Source organism: Bombina bombina, chromosome 7 (genome assembly GCF_027579735.1).
Source record: "Bombina bombina isolate aBomBom1 chromosome 7, aBomBom1.pri, whole genome shotgun sequence".
In the NCBI taxonomy this organism is placed as follows: Eukaryota; Metazoa; Chordata; class Amphibia; order Anura; family Bombinatoridae; genus Bombina; species Bombina bombina.
In genome coordinates, this window is record NC_069505.1 from 629619990 (window position 1) to 629641389 (window position 21400).

At 42.8% G+C, this 21400-nt stretch overlaps 1 protein-coding gene across 3 annotated transcripts in view; it reads left to right on the forward strand.

Annotated features, from left to right (window-relative positions):
* Positions 1 to 21400, forward strand: part of LOC128635655 (oocyte zinc finger protein XlCOF22) — a 109903-nt gene that overhangs the window by 27548 nt on the left and 60955 nt on the right. For all 3 annotated transcript variants that reach the window (XM_053688746.1, XM_053688748.1, XM_053688747.1), the window contains exon 4: positions 19490 to 19612. In XM_053688746.1, the coding sequence (XP_053544721.1) occupies positions 19490 to 19612 (123 nt within the window). The remainder of the gene's footprint in view (positions 1 to 19489; positions 19613 to 21400) is intronic.

Below are 21400 nucleotides of genomic sequence, written 5' to 3' on the forward strand. Positions count from 1 at the left end.
AAGCATTGTAGAGCAGTCCCTCCTATGGTGAGTCATCTTCTTCTTTCAGAGGGTCCAGCAAATAGAAAGAGCAAAACAAGTAATACAAGTAGAACAAGAGGGAAAGAAAGGCAGACAAGCTCTCTATTTGTCTGCATCTCGTTGAGGATCAGTAGAATCTCTGCACTTCTTAAAGGCTTCATTAGATGTTCCAGAGGTACCAGAAGATCTTTGTGGTAGTGGCTTCCATGGCGGGGCTGATGCCCTCAGTCCATTGCTTATTTCCATGTCGGGGGCTCGATCTTCTCTATCCGGAGGGAGCAAGTTCCACTTTTGCAGTAACTCACGTGCCTGCTGAGGGGTAGAGGCCATGTATTGGTGACTGTCCTTGGTGATAAAGAGCCTTACTGGGAACCCCCATCTGTATTTCAGATCTCTCTCTCTTAGTATTTTGGTATAAGGCTGGAAGTGTCTGCGGATCTGTAGCGTGTGGGTAGAAAGATCTGGGTAAATTTGTAAACCTGCATATTCTTCAGGTAATAGTTTGTTTCTGGCTAAAGCTCTGACAATTTTTTCTCTGTAGGTATAGTAGTGAAGCCTCGCTATCACATCTCTTGGTTGACCACCATCCGCTGTCCGTGCCCTAAGGGCTCTGTGTACTCTGTCTATGAGATTCTCATCTCCTGTCGCTGACCCCAGTATAGCTTCAAATAGGCCATGCAGGTATTTCTCAAGGTCCTGTGGTACAACTGATTCTGGCACGCCTTTGATGCGTATATTGTTGCGGCGCGACCTATCTTCTAGATCTGCCAGCTTCAATTCCAAATCAGTAATCTGAATGGCCAGGGATTGGGAATAGCTGAGAAGGTTGGTGTGATCTATTGCCAAGTCCTCTTGTTTGCGCTCCAGTGCATCAGTTCTCTCTCCTATGAGACCGATATCTCTCTTCAAGTCGGCATGCGATCGATCAAATCTCTTAGTCAAGGAATCATGATGTGAGGTTAATAGGGATTGGATGGTTTCTATCATATTGTTGTCAGTACTATTAGATATCTTCAGGGCCTGTGAGGCCTTTTGCTTTAAGGTTGAACCGGTCTGGGTGTCTGAGGCACTCCCTGTGTCTGAGTATTCATCCTCTGATCTCACCTGGGCCATATTAGAGCGGTGTTGAAAGTGATCTACCACAGTTCTTTTTGGTGTAGCTTGGGTCTTTTGTCTCCTTTTCTGGGCCTGCGACATCTCACAATAAGGGGATGCAAGACTATCAAGTGATATATGTGAGCTACTGTTGAGAGCTTGCTTCTTTATTTTGCATATGCTATTATGAACCCATTTGGCGGCGGGGCCACGGACAGCTAGTGTTCAATTACATGCTGTTATGTTCTGTTTCCTCCAAATGAAGAGGGCACTCTGGTGAGGGCAGCTTAATCTGGGAGTCTTTATATCTGGTGCCTTATTTTATATGGAGATGTATATTTCACTTATGTTAATGGGGGTACATTGGCCGGTGGGGTTATAGACACTTAGGGTCTAATTACATGCTGTCATAGGCTGATCCCCACAGAGAGAAAGAAGTATTCAAATGAGGACAGTTTATTCTTAAAGGCTTGGGGCCGAATATCTTATCTCCTGCAGGTGATGGATTTCAACTGTGTCCCTCGTTTAAAGTCTATGTCAAATTGATTAGTTGGTGAAACTTCTTTATCTTTGCAAATGGTACTGACAGAATGTGTTATGGTGCAAGCCTGTGTAGGGTCTGCTGCAGATGTCTACAGCCCTATGCTTATGTCTGGGCTAATCACTCAATCACAAGTGCTAATCTTTCAGGCAAACTACAGCGAAGGGTTTCTCAGTAATAATAGTATAATTATAATTATGCTTGCTCCCGGTGTCTGCGGCTTGTAGTACCCTGCGGACAGCACAGTGTGCTATATTGGCCTAAATGTATGTCTGAGAGCTAATAGCTGCAAGTCTGTCAATATGTAGGGTCTCTCAGGCGGTCGAATGGGTTTAAATTGAGTGCCAGGACTCTCTTTACTGCCAGAGAGCAAAATCCTAGGTAATACAGACTCCACGTGGGCAGCGGAGTTGGGGAGTGAAGCGAGGCTGTATGGCAATTAAACACTAGCGCTCCAGATCTAGGTTGTGCTTGTTTATTTCAGTAAAAATAAGCAAGGCCCCTCTTCACATGTCTCTTCTGTTAAAGCGACCAGGGTTTTGGGTGGATCAGGGCCAGATAACAAACTGCACTATGAAACTGTGGCGCTTATGAAAAATGGCGGCGCGCGCCAAAGCAGGTTCTGCACACTGAGTCTCCAAAGTCTATTAACCTCTGCAATTGCGGATCAGTCACTTGCCCAAATTGTATATGTAGGTGGTTATGTCCGAGTATATGGGACTATTGGCTCGTAATTGTCCGGTTGTCACTTACTTTAACCTTCCGGTCTGTACTGGCGCAAGGTCTCCTTAGCGGTTCCCACTGCTGGTGCTGAGATCAGTCCTGCAAGGCTCCGGAGCGGATCCCCGACCCTCCGGAGCAGGTTAAAACACCTCAGATTGATTGACTCTGCAAGCGGTGTTACTTGCGTGGGCTGATGCTGCTGTACTAGGCGCTCAGAAGTTCTCCGTCGGTCACCTCCAATCTAGTGCCCAAATTGTAAACGGCTGTCCTCCATTTAGGCAGGAAACTTTCACTTAAGTGCTGAAGTAGGAGTAAGGGTGTTAGGGGTCCCTTAAAATCACCTTATTAACTAAAATATATGCCGTTTATCTTAATTAATTGATATTTCTCTCAGGAGCTCCTTCTAGTTGCATCCGCTCAGCTCGGCAGTCGGCTCCGCCCCCCGGAGTGCAGAATTATTAGGCAAGTTGTATTTTTGAGGATTAATTTTATTATTGAACAACAACCATGTTCTCAATGAACCTAAAAAAACTCATTAATATCAAAGCTGAATATTTTTGGAAGTAGTTTTTAGTTTGTTTTTAGTTATAGCTATTTTAGGGGGATATCTGTGTGCGCAGGTGACTATTACTGTGCATAATTATTAGGCAACTTAACAAAAAACAAATATATACCCATTTCAATTATTTATTTTTACCAGTGAAACCAATATAACATCTCAACATTCACAAATATACATTTCTGACATTCAAAAACAAAACAAAAACAAATCAGTGACCAATATAGCCACCTTTCTTTGCAAGGACACTCAAAAGCCTGCCATCCATGGATTCTGTCAGTGTTTTGATCTGTTCACCATGAAATATGGCCAAACTGGTGGCAAGTGGCATCTTGGCAGCTGCACGCTTGACTTTTCTCAGTTCATGGGCAGTTATTTTGCACCTTGGTTTTTCCACACGCTTCTTGCGACCCTGTTGACTATTTTGAATGAAACGCTTGATTGTTCGATGATCACGCTTCAGAAGCTTTGCAATTTTAAGAGTGCTGCATCCCTCTGCAAGATATCTCACTATTTTGACTTTTCTGAGCCTGTCAAGTCCTTCTTTTGACCCATTTTGCCAAAGGAAAGGAAGTTGCCTAATAATTATGCACACCTGATATAGGGTGTTGATGTCATTAGACCACACCCCTTCTCATTACAGAGATGCACATCACCTAATATGCTTAATTGGTAGTAGGCTTTCGAGCCTATACAGCTTGGAGTAAGACAACATGCATAAAGAGGATGATGTGGTCAAAATACTCATTTGCCTAATAATTCTGCACTCCCTGTATATGACTGAGTGTATGTGTATGTGTGAGTGAGTCTTTTTGTATGTGTGACTGTTTGTGCATGAGCGAGTATGTTTATATTTAGCTAAATGTCTCGTTACATAGCCTTGTTCATATAGCAGAGTTAATGCAGATACATTTATTTGTATTAAAGTCATGCTACATTAGGGCTTTATGTATATGTGAGTGTTTGTGTATATGTGAGTGTTTGTGTATATGTGTGTGTAATTTGTGTATATGTGAGTGAGTGTTTGTGTATATGTGTGTGTGATTTGTGTATATGTGAGTGAGTGTTTGTGTATATGTGAGTGAGTGTTTGTGTATATATGTGTGTGTGTGATTTGTGTATATGTGAGTGAGTGTTTGTGTATATGTGAGTGAGTGTTTGTGTATATATGTGTGTGTGATTTGTGTATATGTGAGTGTTTGTGTATATGTGTGTGTGTGATTTGTGTATATGTGATTAAGTGTTTGTGTATATCTGAGTGTTTGTTTTAGAGCGAGTACATTTTTATTTAGCTAAATGTCTTGTTACACAGCCTTGTTCATAAAGCAGAATTAATGCAGATGCATTTATTTGTATTAATGTCATGGGACACCCGGGCTTTATGTATATGTGAGTGTTTGTGTATATATGAGTGAGTGTTTGTGTATATATGAGTGAGTGTTTGTGTATATGTGTGTGAGTGTTTGTGTATATATGAGTGAGTGTTTGTGTATATGTGTGTGTAATTTGTGTATATGTGTTTGTGTATATGTGTATGTGAGTTTGTGTGTGTCTGTGTGTGTGAGTGTGTGTTTGTGTATATGTGTGTGTAATTTGTGTATGTGAGTTTGTGTGTGTGAGTGTGTGTTTGTGTATATGTGTTTGTGTATGTGAGTTTGTGTTTATGTGAGTGAGTGTTTGTGTATGAGTATGGTTGTTTTTTTTCAGTATTTTGCTTATCCCCTTTCCGCCTGGACTTATTTACATTGGACCACAGTTCCAATATAAACAAATAAGTAAAAATTTAAATCAACGTGATCATTCATGCGATCACGTGATTTCAGTTATATGATTGGGTCAGGGGGGAGTGACGCTAGGCACGCCCTCCAGACCACGATCCCATTTAAATAAGCTGCAGAGGCTTCAGGATAGCCAAACGGCTAGGGGGTTCCATGACGTCATATAGGCTCTAAAGCCCAGCGCAATTAGTACGGCATGGAACGTCCTAACAGCTGGAAGGGGTTAAAGGGACACAAACCCCCTAAACTTTTTCATGATTCAGATGGAGCATACAATCTTAAACAAGTTTCCAGTTTACTTTTATTATCGGATTGGCTTCATTCTTTTGGTATCCTTTGTTGAAAAGCATACCTAGGTAGGCATAGGAATTAGCCCCCATTAATGCATTGCTGCTCTTTCAACAAAGTATACCAAGAGAATGGAACAAAATTTAATAACAGAAGTAAATTTAACAATTGTTTAAAATTGTGTGTTCTGTCTGATTCATGAAACGCTAGCATTGAGTGTGCACAGTGTGCGGGTGTTGGTCATCGCCACACGCGGGTGTTGGTCATCGCCACACGCGGGTGTTGGTCATCGCCACACGCGGGTGTTGGTCATCGCCACATGCAGGGGAGAAGCCTACAGGGAGTTAGACAAGTAGTCTTATTGTAAGTGTTTAGCAATGACCACTAGAGTAGAATAAACTTATCTTCCCCTCACCTGTGTGGTACAGTGATCTATAAAAACAATGTGTCCATCTGACAAGGGCTTTGTTTTGAACTATATTATTATAATGGGGGTCGCAATACATTTTCCAATGTGAAAAAGGTTTTACAAAGCCCTGGTCTAGGGCACTATTTAGCTTTTTATAATGTTATACATTTTTAACACTAGATGGCAGCAGTGTTCTCACAATGTATAACCGTTAAAGGGACGCTAAACACAAAATGTAAACAACATGATTTATAAACCTTCATGTTTAAGAGTAATGTTGCAATGAAAACTACAGCTTTATTTTGTCACATGAGTATATTGTTTTATATTCATTCTTTTCACTGATTTTCCTGTCCCCCCGGAACAAAAGACCCCCTGCTAACCAATCACACACTAATATTCAGATATAGCACAAACTCTGCACATGTGCAGACTGGGCTAGCCTGGCCTCTGCTATTCCCTTAAGTGGTTTAGCACTGATTCAGCTTAGTTACTATTGCAAAGAATGATTTGCTTATGCAACACGGAGAATTCACCTTGTGAAAACATGTGACACCACAGAAGCTTAGGTAGGGGTGGAAAGTAAACAAAAGCTCACATAAATTGCCTACAAGCATTAACCCAAACCTCCTTGGGAGAAAGTGAAATTTTTATTGTATCTGAATCACAAAGATTTTATTTTGGTTTAAAGTCCCTTTTAAATGCTTCTATATACTGATGATCTAGGGACGTTGAAGTGATGCATTAAAGTTAAAGGGACATACAAATAAAAATGTAATTGTGTAAGGTAAATACTGCAGTAAATATTATTACTGTTTTATTACTATGCACAGAGTATATATACACAAGCCTCGTGCAAACACAAGACAGCAGTGACGTATTCCTCAGCAATTCTACAAACTGCCGATACAATATACAGACTGTGTGTAAATGAGAGTGCACAGGGCACATACGCAGTAACAAAGCTGTTCATGAAATAGCGGTAAACTTTACTAGAAGCATTTTCAATCATTTATGTTTCTCTTGTAAGATGTATCGAGTCCACGGATTCATCCTTTACTTGTGGGATATTCTCCTTCCCAACAGGAAGTGGCAAAGAGAGCACACAGCAGAGCTGTCCATATAGCTCCCCCTCTAGCTCCACCCCCCAGTCATTCTCTTTGCCGGCTCTAAGCAATCGGAAGGGTAAAGTGAATGTGGTGTTAGAATTGTAGTTTTTATTTTCTACAAGTAAGAGTTTGTTATTTTAAATGGTACCGGTGTGTACTATTTACTCTCTAGCAGAAAGGGAATGAAGATTTCTGCAGGGAGGAAGATGATTTTAGCATGTTGTAACTAAAATCCACTGCTGTTCCCACACAGGACTGAGGAGTACAAGAGAACTTCAGTTGGGGAACGGTTTGCAGGTTAGGCTGCAATAAGGTATGTTCAGTCATTTATTTCTAGACAAGACTGTGATAATGCTAGAAAAGACTGTTAATATCCCCATGAGGGAAGGGTAAGCTGTATTCAGAGACTAAGTATGGAATTTCAAGCTTACATAACAGGGCTAGTTTATGCTGGTTGACACTACTTCAGGGCAAACGGTTTTTATTGAAATTATCGTTTTTTTAGACACTTTGAAGGTTCCTTTGGGTTTCTTTCAGTGGTTATTACCCACATGGCTATTACTAAAACACTTGGGAGTGTTTCTTTAGGCCTCACAAGCACCGGAGTGAGGTGGGAGGGGCCTAATTTCGCGCCTCAGATGCGCAGTTATTTTGACTAGAAGTTCAGGCTGTTTCACATGGAGGGTCCTGCTGCAGTTTGAGGGCCTATAAGAAGCTTTTCCCCCACAAATCTGGTCCTAAGGGTGCAGTTAGGGCCACAGCAGAGCTGTGGCAAGGTGCTGAAGTTTCTTTAACCGTTTTTTTGACTACTGTCGATCCGGTTTGGGCATTAAGGGGTTAATCGTTTATATTGCTAGTGGTGCAATCTTACTAATGCTTTAGGTACATACTGTAAAAATTTTGAAAAGTTTGCTGCATTTTTTCACTGTTTTTGCAAAATTGTGTGCATTTTTTATTTCTTAAAGGCACAGTACCGTTTTTTTCAAAGTGTGTTTTTACTTGAGTAAAGTGATTTCCAAGCCTGTTTATATTACTACTAGTCTGTTAAACATGTTTGACACCAAGGAAAGTCCTTGTTAAATGTGTTTAGAAGCCATGGTGGAACCCCCTCTCAGAATGTGTCCCACTTGTACTGATATGTCTATACACTTTAAAGAACATATTGTTGCACTTAAAAATGTGGCCCAAGATGATTCTCAGACAGAAGGTAACGAGGTTAGCCCGTCAACCTCTCCCCAAGTGTCACAACTAGTTACGCCCGCTCAAGCGACGCCTAGCACCTCTAGTGCGTCTAACTCTTTTACCTTGCAAGACTTGGCGGCAGTTATGAATAATACACTCTCAGTGTTCTTATCTAAACTGCCCGTGTTACCTGCAAAGCGTGATAGCTCTGTTTTAAGAACAGATAATGAGCATTCTGACGCTTTAGTAGCCATATCCGATATACCCTCACAACGCTCTGAAATGGGGGCGAGGGATGTGCTGTCTGAGGGAGAAATTTCCAATTTGGGAAAGGTTTCTCCTCAGACAGATTCAGATACGTTGGCTTTTAAATTTAAACTAGAACACCTCCGCTTATTGCTCAGGGAGGTATTAGTTACTCTGGATGACTGCGACCCTATGGTGGTTCCAGAGAAATTGTGTAAAATAGACAAGTACCTAGAAGTTCCTGTTTACACTGATGTGTTCCCGGTCCCTAAGAGGATTGCGGATATCGTTACTAGGGAGTGGGATAAACCAGGTATTCCCTTCGTTCCCCCTCCTGTTTTTAAGAAAATGTTCCCCATATCTAACCCCATACGGGACTCGTGGCAGACGGTCCCTAAGGTGGAGGGGGCTGTTTCTTCACTTGCTAAACGCACAACTATACCTATAGAAGACAGTTGGGCTTTCAAAGACCCTATGGATAAAAAATGAGAGGGTTTACTTAAGAAAATTTTTGTTCAACAATGTTTTCTTCTCCAACCTATTGCGTGCATTGTTCCTGTAACCACTGCAGCTGCTTTCTGGTTCGAGGAGCTGGAAGATGCGCTCCAGACGGAGACCTCATATGAGGACATTATGGACAGAATTAAGGCTCTTAAGCTGGCTAATTCTTTTATCACAGATGCCGCTTTCCAACTAGCTAAGTTAGCGGCAAAAAATTCAGGTTTCGCCATTTTGGCGCGCAGGGCGCTATGGCTAAAGTCCTGGTCGGCCGATGTGTCGTCAAAATCCAAACTATTGAGCATCCCTTTCAAAGGAAAGACCCTCTTCGGGCCTGAATTGAAAGAGATTATTTCAGAAATCACTGGGGGAAAAGGCCATGCTCTCCCCCAGGACAAGTCCTTCAAGACAAAGAATAAACAAAATAATTTTCGTTCCTTTTGGAATTTCAGGAGCGGTCTCGCTTCATCCTCCCCTGTTGCAAAGCAAGAGGGTAACACTTCACAACCAAGGGCAGCCTGGAAACCTTACCAGGGCTGGAACAAGGGTAAACAGGCCAAGAAGCCTGCAGCTGCCTCCAAGACAGCATGATGGGGTAGCCCCAGATCCGGGACCGGATCTAGTAGGGGGCAGACTCTCTCTCTTCGCTCAGGCCTGGGCAAGAGATGTACACGATCCCTGGGCCTTAGAGATTGTATCCCAGGGATATCTTCTAGAATTCAAGGACTCCCTTCCCAGGGGAAGGTTCCATATTTCTCGTCTGTCTTCAGACCAGACAAAGAAAGAGGCGTTCTTACGCTGTGTAGAAGACCTACATACAATGGGAGTGATCCACCCAGTTCCAATTGCGGAACAAGGGCTGGGTTTTTACTCAAACCTGTTTGTGGTTCCAAAGAAAGAAGGAACTTTCAGACCAATCCTGGATCTAAAAATTCTAAACAAATTCCTCAGAGTCCCATCATTCAAGATGGAGACCATTCGGACAATCTTACCAATGATCCAGGAGGGTCAATATATGACCACAGTGGATTTAAAGGATGCGTATCTGCACATTCCTATCCACAAAGATCATCACCAGTTTCTCAGGTTCGCTTTTCTGGACAAGCATTACCAGTTTGTGTCTCTTCCTTTCGGGTTGGCCACTGCTCCCAGAATTTTCACAAAGGTGCTAGGGTCCCTCCTGGCGGTTCTAAGACCTCGGGGCATAGCAGTTGCGCCTTATCTAGACGACATCTTAATTCAGGCGTCGACTTTCCAAAGAGCCAAGTCTCACACGGAAATTGTATTGGCCTTTCTGAGGTCTCACGGGTGGAAGGTGAACATCAAAAAGAGTTCTCTCTCCCCCCTCACAAGAGTTTCCTTCCTAGGAAACCCAGCGCAATTAGTACGGCATGGAACGTCCTAACAGCTGGAAGGGGTTAAAGGGACACAAACCCCCTAAACTTTTTCATAATTCAGATGGAGCATACAATCTTAAACAAGTTTCCAGTTTACTTTTATTATCGGATTGGCTTCATTCTTTTGGTATCCTTTGTTGAAAAGCATACCTAAGTAGGCATAGGAATTAGCCCCCATTAATGCATTGCTGCTCTTTCAACAAAGGATACCAAGAGAATGGAACAAAATTTAATAACAGAAGTAAATTTAACAATTGTTTAAAATTGTGTGTTCTGTCTGATTCATGAAACGCTAGCATTGCGTGTGCACAGTGTGCGGGTGTTGGTCATCGCCACACGCGGGTGTTGGTCATCGCCACACGCGGGTGTTGGTCATCGCCACACGCGGGTGTTGGTCATCGCCACACGCGGGTGTTGGTCATCGCCACACGCGGGTGTTGGTCATCGCCACACGCGGGTGTTGGTCATCGCCACACGCGGGTGTTGGTCAACACTAGATGGCAGCAGCGTTCTCACAATGTATAACCGTTAAAGGGACGCTAAGCACAAAATGTAAACTACATGATTTATAAACCTTCATGTTTAAGAGTAATGTTGCAATGAAAACTACAGCTTTATTTTGTCACATGAGTATATTGTTTTATATTCATTCTTTTCACTGATTTTCCTGTCCCCCCGGAACAAAAGACCCCCTGCTAACCAATCACACACTAATATTCAGATATAGCACAAACTCTGCACATGTGCAGACTGGGCTAGCCTGGCCTCTGCTATTCCCTTAAGTGGTTTAGCACTGATTCAGCTTAGTTACTATTGCAAAGAATGATTTGCTTATGCAACACGGAGAATTCACCTTGTGAAAACATGTGACACCACAGAAGCTTAGGTAGGGGTGGAAAGTAAACAAAAGCTCACAGAAATTGCCTACAAGCATTAACCCAAACCTCCTTGGGAGAAAGTGAAACAAACACAATTTTTAGATGTATTTTATAACAAAAGGCTGCAAAATAAATAATGAATGTATATTGCAAATGTCAAGTTTAATTGTCCTTTAAAAACTTTCTTGCAAAACTACTGCCATTTAGTGTTCCAGACATGTGAACGCTTCTGAGCCTAGCTAGATAGTTTGCTGCCTTTCAGCAAAGGATACCAAGAGAAGTAAATAGGATTTTTTTTATTGTATCTGAATCACAAAGATTTTATTTTGGTTTAAAGTCCCTTTAAATGCTTCTATATACTGATGATCTAGGGACGTTGAAGTGATGCATTAAAGTTAAAGGGACATACAAATAAAAATGTAATTGTGTAAGGTAAATACTGCAGTAAACATTACTGTTTTATTACTGTGCACAGAGTATATATACACAAGCCTCGTGCAAACACAAGACAGCAGTGACGTATTCCTCAGCAATTCTACAAACTGCCGATACAATATACGCTCTCTGATCAGACCGTGTGTAAATGAGTGCACAGGGCACATACGCAGTGACAAAGCTGTTCATGAAATAGCGGTAAACTTTACTAGAAGCTGTTTCAATCATTTATGTTTCTGTTCAAAACTGAAATATATTTACTGTATGTGCGTTTCAGTGTTTAGTTGTTTTTTTCTCTAATGTTCTATTAACCCCTTAACAACAGCTGATATACCATACCTTGCTGTCGTTTTTAATCTAAGTGGTTAATTAGTGCGGGTCTCGCCCACCAATGGGGGAAACCTCACTAAAACTAAATGCCTCCTGGAGTGAGACGAGAAGAAAAAGTGCTTCTCGCTACGGGAATTGAGACCTGTGCTATTACTGGGTTAAAAAAACACCCTTAATGACACATAACGTACAGGGTATGTAATGTTGTTAAGGGGTATGTATTGATTCTGCTTATTTGGTGGTTACCAAGAACAGTCTGAAATACTAACTCTGGTATAGCTGTCAAGGGGAACTTGTTTAACTTATATAGAGGAGGGGTCACTGTATATTACAAATAAACATTTCTTCTTTATATCTGATCTTAATTAACACAGAGGTTGATTTGTGCATAAGGAGTGTCCTGTGATCCCACCCTGTGTCAGTACATGTAGACTGTACCGTGCTCTACCATATTACGTCTGACCTTTTATCCCACCCTGTGTCAGTACATGTAGATTGTACCGTGCTCTACCATATTACGTCTGACCTTTATCCCACCCTGTGTCAGTACATGTAGACTGTACCTTGTTCCACCATATTACGTCTGACCTTTATCCCACCCTGTGTCAGTACATGTAGACTGTACTGTGCTCTACCATATTACGTCTGACCTTTATCCCACCCTGTGTCAGTACATGTAGACTGTACCTTGTTCCACCATATTACGTCTGACCTTTATCCCACCCTGTGTCAGTACATGTAGACTGTACCGTGCTCTACCATATTACGTCTGACCTTTATCCCACCCTGTGTCAGTACATGTAGATTGTACCGTGCTCTACCATATTACGTCTGACCTTTATCCCACCCTGTGTCAGTACATGTAGATTGTACCGTTTTCCACCATATTACGTCTGACCTTTATCCCACCCTGTGTCAGTACATGTAGACTGTACCGTGCTCTACCATATTACGTCTGACCTTTATCCCACCCTGTGTCAGTACATGTAGATTGTACCGTGCTCTACCATATTACGTCTGACCTTTATCCCACCCTGTGTCAGTACATGTAGATTGTACCGTTTTCCACCATATTACGTCTGACCTTTATCCCACCCTGTGTCAGTACATGTAGACTGTACCGTTTTCCACCATATTACGTCTGACCTTTATCCCACCCTGTGTCAGTACATGTAGACTGTACCGTGCTCTACCATATTAAGTCTGACCTTTATCCCACCCTGTGTCAGTACATGTAGACTGTACCGTGTTTTACCATATTACGTCTGACCTTTATCCCACCCTGTGTCAGTACATGTAGACTGTACCTTGTTCCACCATATTACGTCTGACCTTTATCCCACCCTGTGTCAGTACATGTAGACTGTACCGTGCTCTACCATATTACGTCTGACCTTTATCCCACCCTGTGTCAGTACATGTAGATTGTACCGTGCTCTACCATATTACGTCTGACCTTTATCCCACCCTGTGTCAGTACATGTAGACTGTACCGTTTTCCACCATATTACGTCTGACCTTTATCCCACCCTGTGTCAGTACATGTAGACTGTACCGTTTTCCACCATATTACGTCTGACCTTTATCACACCCTGTGTCAGTACATGTAGATTGTACCGTGCTCTACCATATTACGTCTGACCTTTATACCACCCTGTGTCAGTTCATGTAGACTGTACCGTGTTCCACCATATTACGTCTCACCTTAAACCCACCCTGTGTCAGTACATGTAGACTGTACCGTGCTCTACCATATTACGTCTGACCTTTATACCACCCTGTGTCAGTACATGTAGACTGTACCGTGCTCTACCATATTACGTCTGACCTTTATCACACCCTGTGTCAGTACATGTAGACTGTACTGTGTTCTACCATATTACGTCTGACCTTTATCCCACCCTGTGTCAGTACATGTAGATTGTACCGTGCTCTACCATATTACGTCTGACCTTTATACCACCCTGTGTCAGTACATGTAGACTGTACCGTTTTCCACCATATTACGTCTGACCTTTATTCCACCCTGTGTCAGTACATGTAGACTGTACCGTGTTCCACCATAATACGTCTGACCTTTTATCCCACCCTGTGTCAGTACATGTAGACTGTACCATGCTCTACCATATTACGCCTGACCTTTATCCCACCCTGTGTCAGTACATGTAGACTGTACCGTTTTCCACCATATTACGTCTGACCTTTATCCCACCCTGTGTCAGTACATGTAGACTGTACCGTTTTCCACCATATTACGTCTGACCTTTATCCCACCCTGTGTCAGTACATGTAGACTGTACCGTGTTCCACCATATTACGTCTGACCTTTATCCCACCCTGTGTCAGTACATGTAGACTGTACCGTGCTCTACCATATTACGTCTGGCCTTTATCCCACCCTGTGGCAGTACATGTAGATTGTACCGTGCTCTACCATATTACGTGTGTCAGTACATGTAGACTGTACCGTGCTCTACCATATTACGTCTGACCTTTATTCCACCCTGTGTCAGTACATGTAGACTGTACCGTGCTTTACCATATTACGTCTGACCTTTATCCCACCCTGTGTCAGTACATGTAGACTGTACCGTGCTCCACCATATTACGTCTGACCTTTATCCCACCCTGTGTCAGTACATGTAGACTGTACCGTGTTCCACCATATTACGTCTGACCTTTATCCCACCCTGTGTCAGTACATGTAGACTGTACTGTGCTCTACCATATTACGTCTGACCTTTATCCCACCCTGTGTCAGTACATGTAGACTGTACCGTGTTCCACCATATTACGTCTGACCTTTATCCCACCCTGTGTCAGTACATGTAGACTGTACTGTGCTCTACCATATTAAGTCTGACCTTTATCCCACCCTGTGTCAGTACATGTAGACTGTACTGTGCTCTACCATATTACGTCTGACCTTTATCCCACCCTTTGTCAGTACATGTAGACTGTACCGTGTTCCACCATATTACGTCTGACCTTTATCCCACCCTGTGTCAGTACATGTAGACTGTACCGTGTTTTACCATATTACGTCTGACCTTTATCCCACCCTGTGTCAGTACATGTAGACTGTACCGTGTTCCACCATATTACGTCTGACCTTTATCCCACCCTGTGTCAGTACATCTAGACTGTACTGTGCTCTACCATATTACGTCTGACCTTTATCCCACCCTGTGTCAGTACATGTAGACTGTACCGTGCTCCACCATATTACGTCTGGCCTTTATCCCACCCTGTGGCAGTACATGTAGACTGTACCGTACTCCACCATATTACTTCTGGCCTTTATCCTACCATGTGTCACTACATGTAGACTGTACCGTGTTCCACCATATTACGTCTGACCTTTATCCCACCCTGTGTCAGTACATGTAGACTGTACCGTGCTCTACCATATTACGTCTGACCTTTATACCACCCTGTGTCAGTACATGTAGACTGTACTGTGCTCCACCATATTACGTCTGGCCTTTAGTACATGTAGACTGTACCGTGCTCCACCATATTACGTCTGGCCTTTATCCCACCCTGTGTCAGTACATATAGACTGTACCGTGCTCCACCATATTACGTCTGGCCTTTATCCCACCCTGTGTCAGTACATATAGACTGTACCGTGCTCCACCATATTACATCTAGCCTTTATCCCATCCTGTGTCAGTACATGTAGACTGTACCGTGCTCCACCATATTACGCCTGACCTTTATCCCACCCTGTGTCAGTACATATAGACTGTACCGTGTTCTACCATATTACGTCTGGACTTTATCCCACCCTGTGTCAGTACATGTAGACTGTACCGTGCTCCACCATATTACGTCTGACCTTTTTCCCCAATCTGTGTCAGTACATGTAGACTGTACCGTACTCCACCATATTATGTCTTGCCTTTATCCCACCCTGTGTCAGTACATGTAGACTGTACCGTGCTCCACCATATTACGTCTGACCTTTATCCCACCCTGTGTCAGTACATGTAGACTGTACCTTGTTCCACCATACTACGTCTGACCTTTATCCCACCCTGTGTCAGTACATGTAGACTGTACCGTGCTCCACCATATTACGTCTGACCTTTATTCCACCCTGTGTCAGTACATGTAGATTGTACCGTGCTCCACCATATTACGTCTGACCTTTATTCCACCCTGTGTCAGTACATGTAGACTGTACCGTGCTCTACCATATTACGTCTGACCTTTATCCCACCCTGTGTCAGTACATGTAGACTGTACCGTGCTCTACCATATTACGTCTGACCTTTATCCCACCCTGTGTCAGTACATGTAAACTGTACCGTGCTCCACCATATTACGTCTGACCTTTATCCCACCCTGTGTCAGTACATGTAAACTGTACTGTGCTCCACCATATTACGTCTGACCTTTTATCCCACCCTGTGTCAGTACATGTAGACTGTACTGTGCTCTACCATATTACGTCTGACCTTTATCCCACCCTTTGTCAGTACATGTAGACTGTACCGTGTTCCACCATATTACGTCTGACCTTTATCCCACCCTGTGTCAGTACATGTAGACTGTACCGTGCTCCACCATATTACGTCTGACCTTTATTCCACCCTGTGTCAGTACATGTAGATTGTACCGTGCTCCACTATATTACGTCTGACCTTTATTCCACCCTGTGTCAGTACATGTAGACTGTACCGTGCTCTACCATATTACGTCTGACCTTTATCCCACCCTGTGTCAGTACATGTAGACTGTACCGTGTTCCACCATATTACGCCTGACCTTTATCCCACCCTGTGTCAGTACATGTAGACTGTATTGTGCTCCACCATATTACGTCTGACCTTTATCCCACCCTGTGTCAGTACATGTAGACTGTACCGTGTTCCACCATATTACGTCTGACCTTTATCCCACCCTGTGTCAGTACATGTAGACTGTATTGTGCTCCACCATATTACGTCTGACCTTTATCCCACCCTGTGTCAGTACATGTAGACTGTATTGTGCTCCACCATATTACGTCTGACCTTTATCCCACCCTGTGTCAGTACATGTAGACTGTACCGTGCTCCACCATATTACGTCTGACCTTTATCCCACCCTGTGTCAGTACATGTAGACTGTACCGTGCTCTACCATATTAAGTCTGACCTTTATCCCACCCTGTGTTAGTACATGTAGACTGTACCGTGTTCTACATATTACGTCTGACCTTTATCCCACCCTGTGTCAGTACATGTAGACTGTACCGTGCTCTACCATATTACGTCTGACCTTTATCCCACCCTGTGTCAGTACATGTAGACTGTACTGTGCTCTACCATATTACGTCTGACCTTTATCCCACCCTGTGTCAGTACATGTAGACTGTACCGTGTTCTACATATTACGTCTGACCTTTATCCCACCCTGTGTCTGACAGCTCCACCATATTACGTCTGACCTTTATCCCACCCTGTGTCAGTACATGTAGACTGTACCGTGCTCTACCATATTAAGTCTGACCTTTATCCCACCCTGTGTTAGTACATGTAGACTGTACCGTGTTCTACCATATTACGTCTGACCTTTATCCCACCCTGTGTCAGTACATGTAGACTGTACCGTGCTCTACCATATTACGTCTGACCTTTATCCCACCCTGTGTCAGTACATGTAGACTGTACTGTGCTCTACCATATTACGTCTGACCTTTATCCCACCCTGTGTCAGTACATGTAGACTGTACCGTGTTCTACCATATTACGTCTGACCTTTATCCCACCCTGTGTCAGTACATGTAGACTGTACCGTGTTCTACCATATTACGTCTGACCTTTATCCCACCCTGTGTTAGTACATGTAGACTGTACCGTGTTCTACCATATTAAGTCTGACCTTTATCCCACCCTGTGTCAGTACATGTAGACTGTATTGTGCTCCACCATATTACGTCTGACCTTTATCCCACCCTGTGTCAGTACATGTAGACTGTATTGTGCTCCACCATATTACGTCTGACCTTTATCCCACCCTGTGTCAGTACATGTAGACTGTACCGTGCTCCACCATATTACGTCTGACCTTTATCCCACCCTGTGTCAGTACATGTAGACTGTACCGTGTTCTACCATATTACGTCTGACCTTTATCCCACCCTGTGTCAGTACATGTAGATTGTACCGTGCTCTACCATATTACGTCTGACCTTTATCCCACCCTGTGTTAGTACATGTAGACTGTACCGTGCTCTACCATATTACGTCTGACCTTTATCCCACCCTGTGTCAGTACATGTAGACTGTACCGTGTTCTACCATATTACGTCTGACCTTTATCCCACCCTGTGTCAGTACATGTAGACTGTACCGTGTTCTACCATATTACGTCTGACCTTTATCCCACCCTGTGTCAGTACATGTAGACTGTACCGTGTTCTACCATATTACGTCTGACCTTTATCCCACCCTGTGTTAGTACATGTAGACTGTACCGTGCTCTACCATATTACGTCTGACCTTTATCCCACCCTGTGTCAGTACATGTAGACTGTACCGTGTTCTACCATATTAAGTCTGACCTTTATCCCACCCTGTGTCAGTACATGTAGACTGTACCGTGCTCTACCATATTACGTCTGACCTTTATCCCACCCTGTGTCAGTACATGTAGACTGTACCGTGTTCTACCATATTACGTCTGACCTTTATCCCACCCTGTGTCAGTACATGTAGATTGTACCGTGCTCTACCATATTACGTCTGACCTTTATCCCACCCTGTGTCAGTACATGTAGACTGTACCGTGTTCTACCATATTAAGTCTGACCTTTATCCCACCCTGTGTCAGTACATGTAGACTGTACCGTGCTCTACCATATTACGTCTGACCTTTATCCCACCCTGTGTCAGTACATGTAGACTGTACCGTGTTCCACCATATTACGTCTGACCTTTTATCCCACCCTGTGTCAGTACATGTAGACTGTACTGTGCTCTACCATATTACGTCTGACCTTTATCCCACCCTTTGTCAGTACATGTAGACTGTACCGTGTTCCACCATATTACGTCTGACCTTTATCCCACCCTGTGTCAGTACATGTAGATTGTACCGTGCTCTACCATATTACGTCTGACCTTTATCCCACCCTGTGTCAGTACATGTAGATTGTACCGTGTTCCACCATATTACGTCTGACCTTTATCCCACCCTGTGTCAGTACATGTAGATTGTACCGTGCTCTACCATATTACGTCTGACCTTTATCCCACCCTGTGTCAGTACATGTAGACTGTACCGTGTTCTACCATATTACGTCTGACCTTTATCCCACCCTGTGTCAGTACATGTAGACTGTACCGTGTTCTACCATATTACGTCTGACCTTTATCCCACCCTGTGTCAGTACATGTAGATTGTACCGTGCTCTACCATATTACGTCTGACCTTTATCCCACCCTGTGTCAGTACATGTAGACTGTACTGTGCTCCACCATATTACGTCTGACCTTTTATCCCACCCTGTGTCAGTACATGTAGATTGTACCGTGCTCTACCATATTACGTCTGACCTTTATCCCACCCTGTGTCAGTACATGTAGATTGTACCGTGTACCACCATATTACGTCTGACCTTTATCCCACCCTGTGTCAGTACATGTAGACTGTACCGTGTTCCACCATATTACGTCTGACCTTTATCCCACCCTGTGTCAGTACATGTAGACTGTACCGTGTTCCACCATATTACGTCTGACCTTTATCCCACCCTGTGTCAGTACATGTAGACTGTACCGTGTTCTACCATATTACGTCTGACCTTTATCCCACCCTGTGTCAGTACATGTAGATTGTACCGTGTACCACCATATTACGTCTGACCTTTATCCCACCCTGTGTCAGTACATGTAGACTGTACCGTGTTCCACCATATTACGTCTGACCTTTATCCCACCCTGTGTCAGTACATGTAGACTGTACCGTGTTCTACCATATTACGTCTGACCTTTATCCCGATCTCTTAGGTTTCACAGTTGCATAATCTAAATCAATCCACAATGAAGAACGTCATGAAAAAGGACGGCAAGAAAATAGCAGAGAGGATCTTAACTCATGCTCGGGAGATCATCCGCTTGCTGACAGGAGAGGTGAGACCTGCTGGAGAACGTCACACGTCCTGCACTGTGGCGCATGTTTTGTATTTATGTACAACAGTGACTGGTAACTCACACCCGCTAACTTTTAACAGTCACAAGACAAAACAAATGATGTGGTAAAGAATGAGAATATACGTTACTATTCACTTGCCATTATAATGGTAGATTTAGAAAACTACTGGACATTTAAGTGACATAGAAGTCAGAATTAACCTTTTATGATCAGTGTTTTCCACAAATACCTTTGCCAGCTGGTGGCATTAGGAAGTGACCAGGTGTAATGTAACATTTCCTGTTATTTATAATTGTTACCTAAGCTATCCAAAGCACAATTTAATTGCATAATTAAACATAAATTGATTTAACAATAATTTGTGCAATAAACATTTCATATTTACAAATTTTAGCTCAATATCATCTTAAATTTCAGGTGGGTGGTCAGTAAAATCAGCCAGATTGTATGCAAATTTAACAAAACATAACAATTAACTTTTTACCAGATTTACCTATATCTTGGTCTCCTTTTGTTGACACTTGGTTTCTTTCCATGAGAGCATACTGTGGTAGGCTCAGGAGTGTTCATGTGACTGGAGCACTATATTGCAGCGGTTTATGGATCCATTGTATAGTGATGAAGACATGTGCACACTAACAGGTCTACCTCAGTATGCAAACATGCTACATTTCTTCAAAGGATACTAAGAAAGGGGTGGTTTTGATAAAATAATTAATCTGGAACTTTTCTGACTAATGAAAGTGTTTTGTTTTGAATTTCACGTCCCTTTTTAAATGGTTGTGTGTGTGATTTGTTGTGAAAATACATTACTGCAGATCAGTGGGGCTATTTGGATAGGTGAGATCATTCCGTGGTCAATGTAGTTTCTACACTGTGGTGGAATAATTGTACTTTGTGTCTGACACAGAGAAGGTTGGTTGACTATTGCTTAGTTGGGAAAAGGTACCTGGTATAGTATGGTGAGCTGTTACATCAATTCTCTTACTCCATCAGTGTAGGTACAGGTGAGAATCACACACCAGACTAAAGGTCATTAAGTCTGCTATACGTATAAGAACAATTGAAGGCCCATTAAATACTATAGAGTTGTGTAAACAACAAGTGCACAATGCAATAGCACTTAGTCAGAATTTAGTTTTAATTTACTACCCTGTATCATGAGATAGCCACCAGCTCATATATACAGATACACTGTGATCTCAGAAAGTGTGCATATAACTGTATCATGTGACAGCCATCAGCCAATCACAGACTTATATACAGATACACTGTGATCTCTTGCACATGCTCAGTAGTAACTGGTGCCTCAGACAGTGTGCATATAACTGTATTATGTGACAGCCATCAGCTAATCACAGACTCCTATACGTATACACTGTGATCTTTTGCACATGCTCAGTAGTAACTGGTGCCTCAGACAGTGTGCAGATAACTGTATCATGTGACAGCCATCAGCTAATCACAGGCTCATATACGTATACACTGTGATCTCTTGCAAATGCTCAGTAGTAACTGATGCCTCAGTAAGTGTGCATATAACTGTATCATGTGACAGCCATCAGCTAATCACAGACTCATATACGTATACACTGTGATCTCTTGCACATGCTCAGTAGTAACTGGTGCCTCAGACAGTGTGCATATAACTGTATCATGTGACAGCCATCAGCTAATCACAGACTCATATACGTATACACTGTGATCTCTAGCACATGCTCAGTAGTAACTGGTGCCTCATACAGTGTGTATATAACTGTATCATG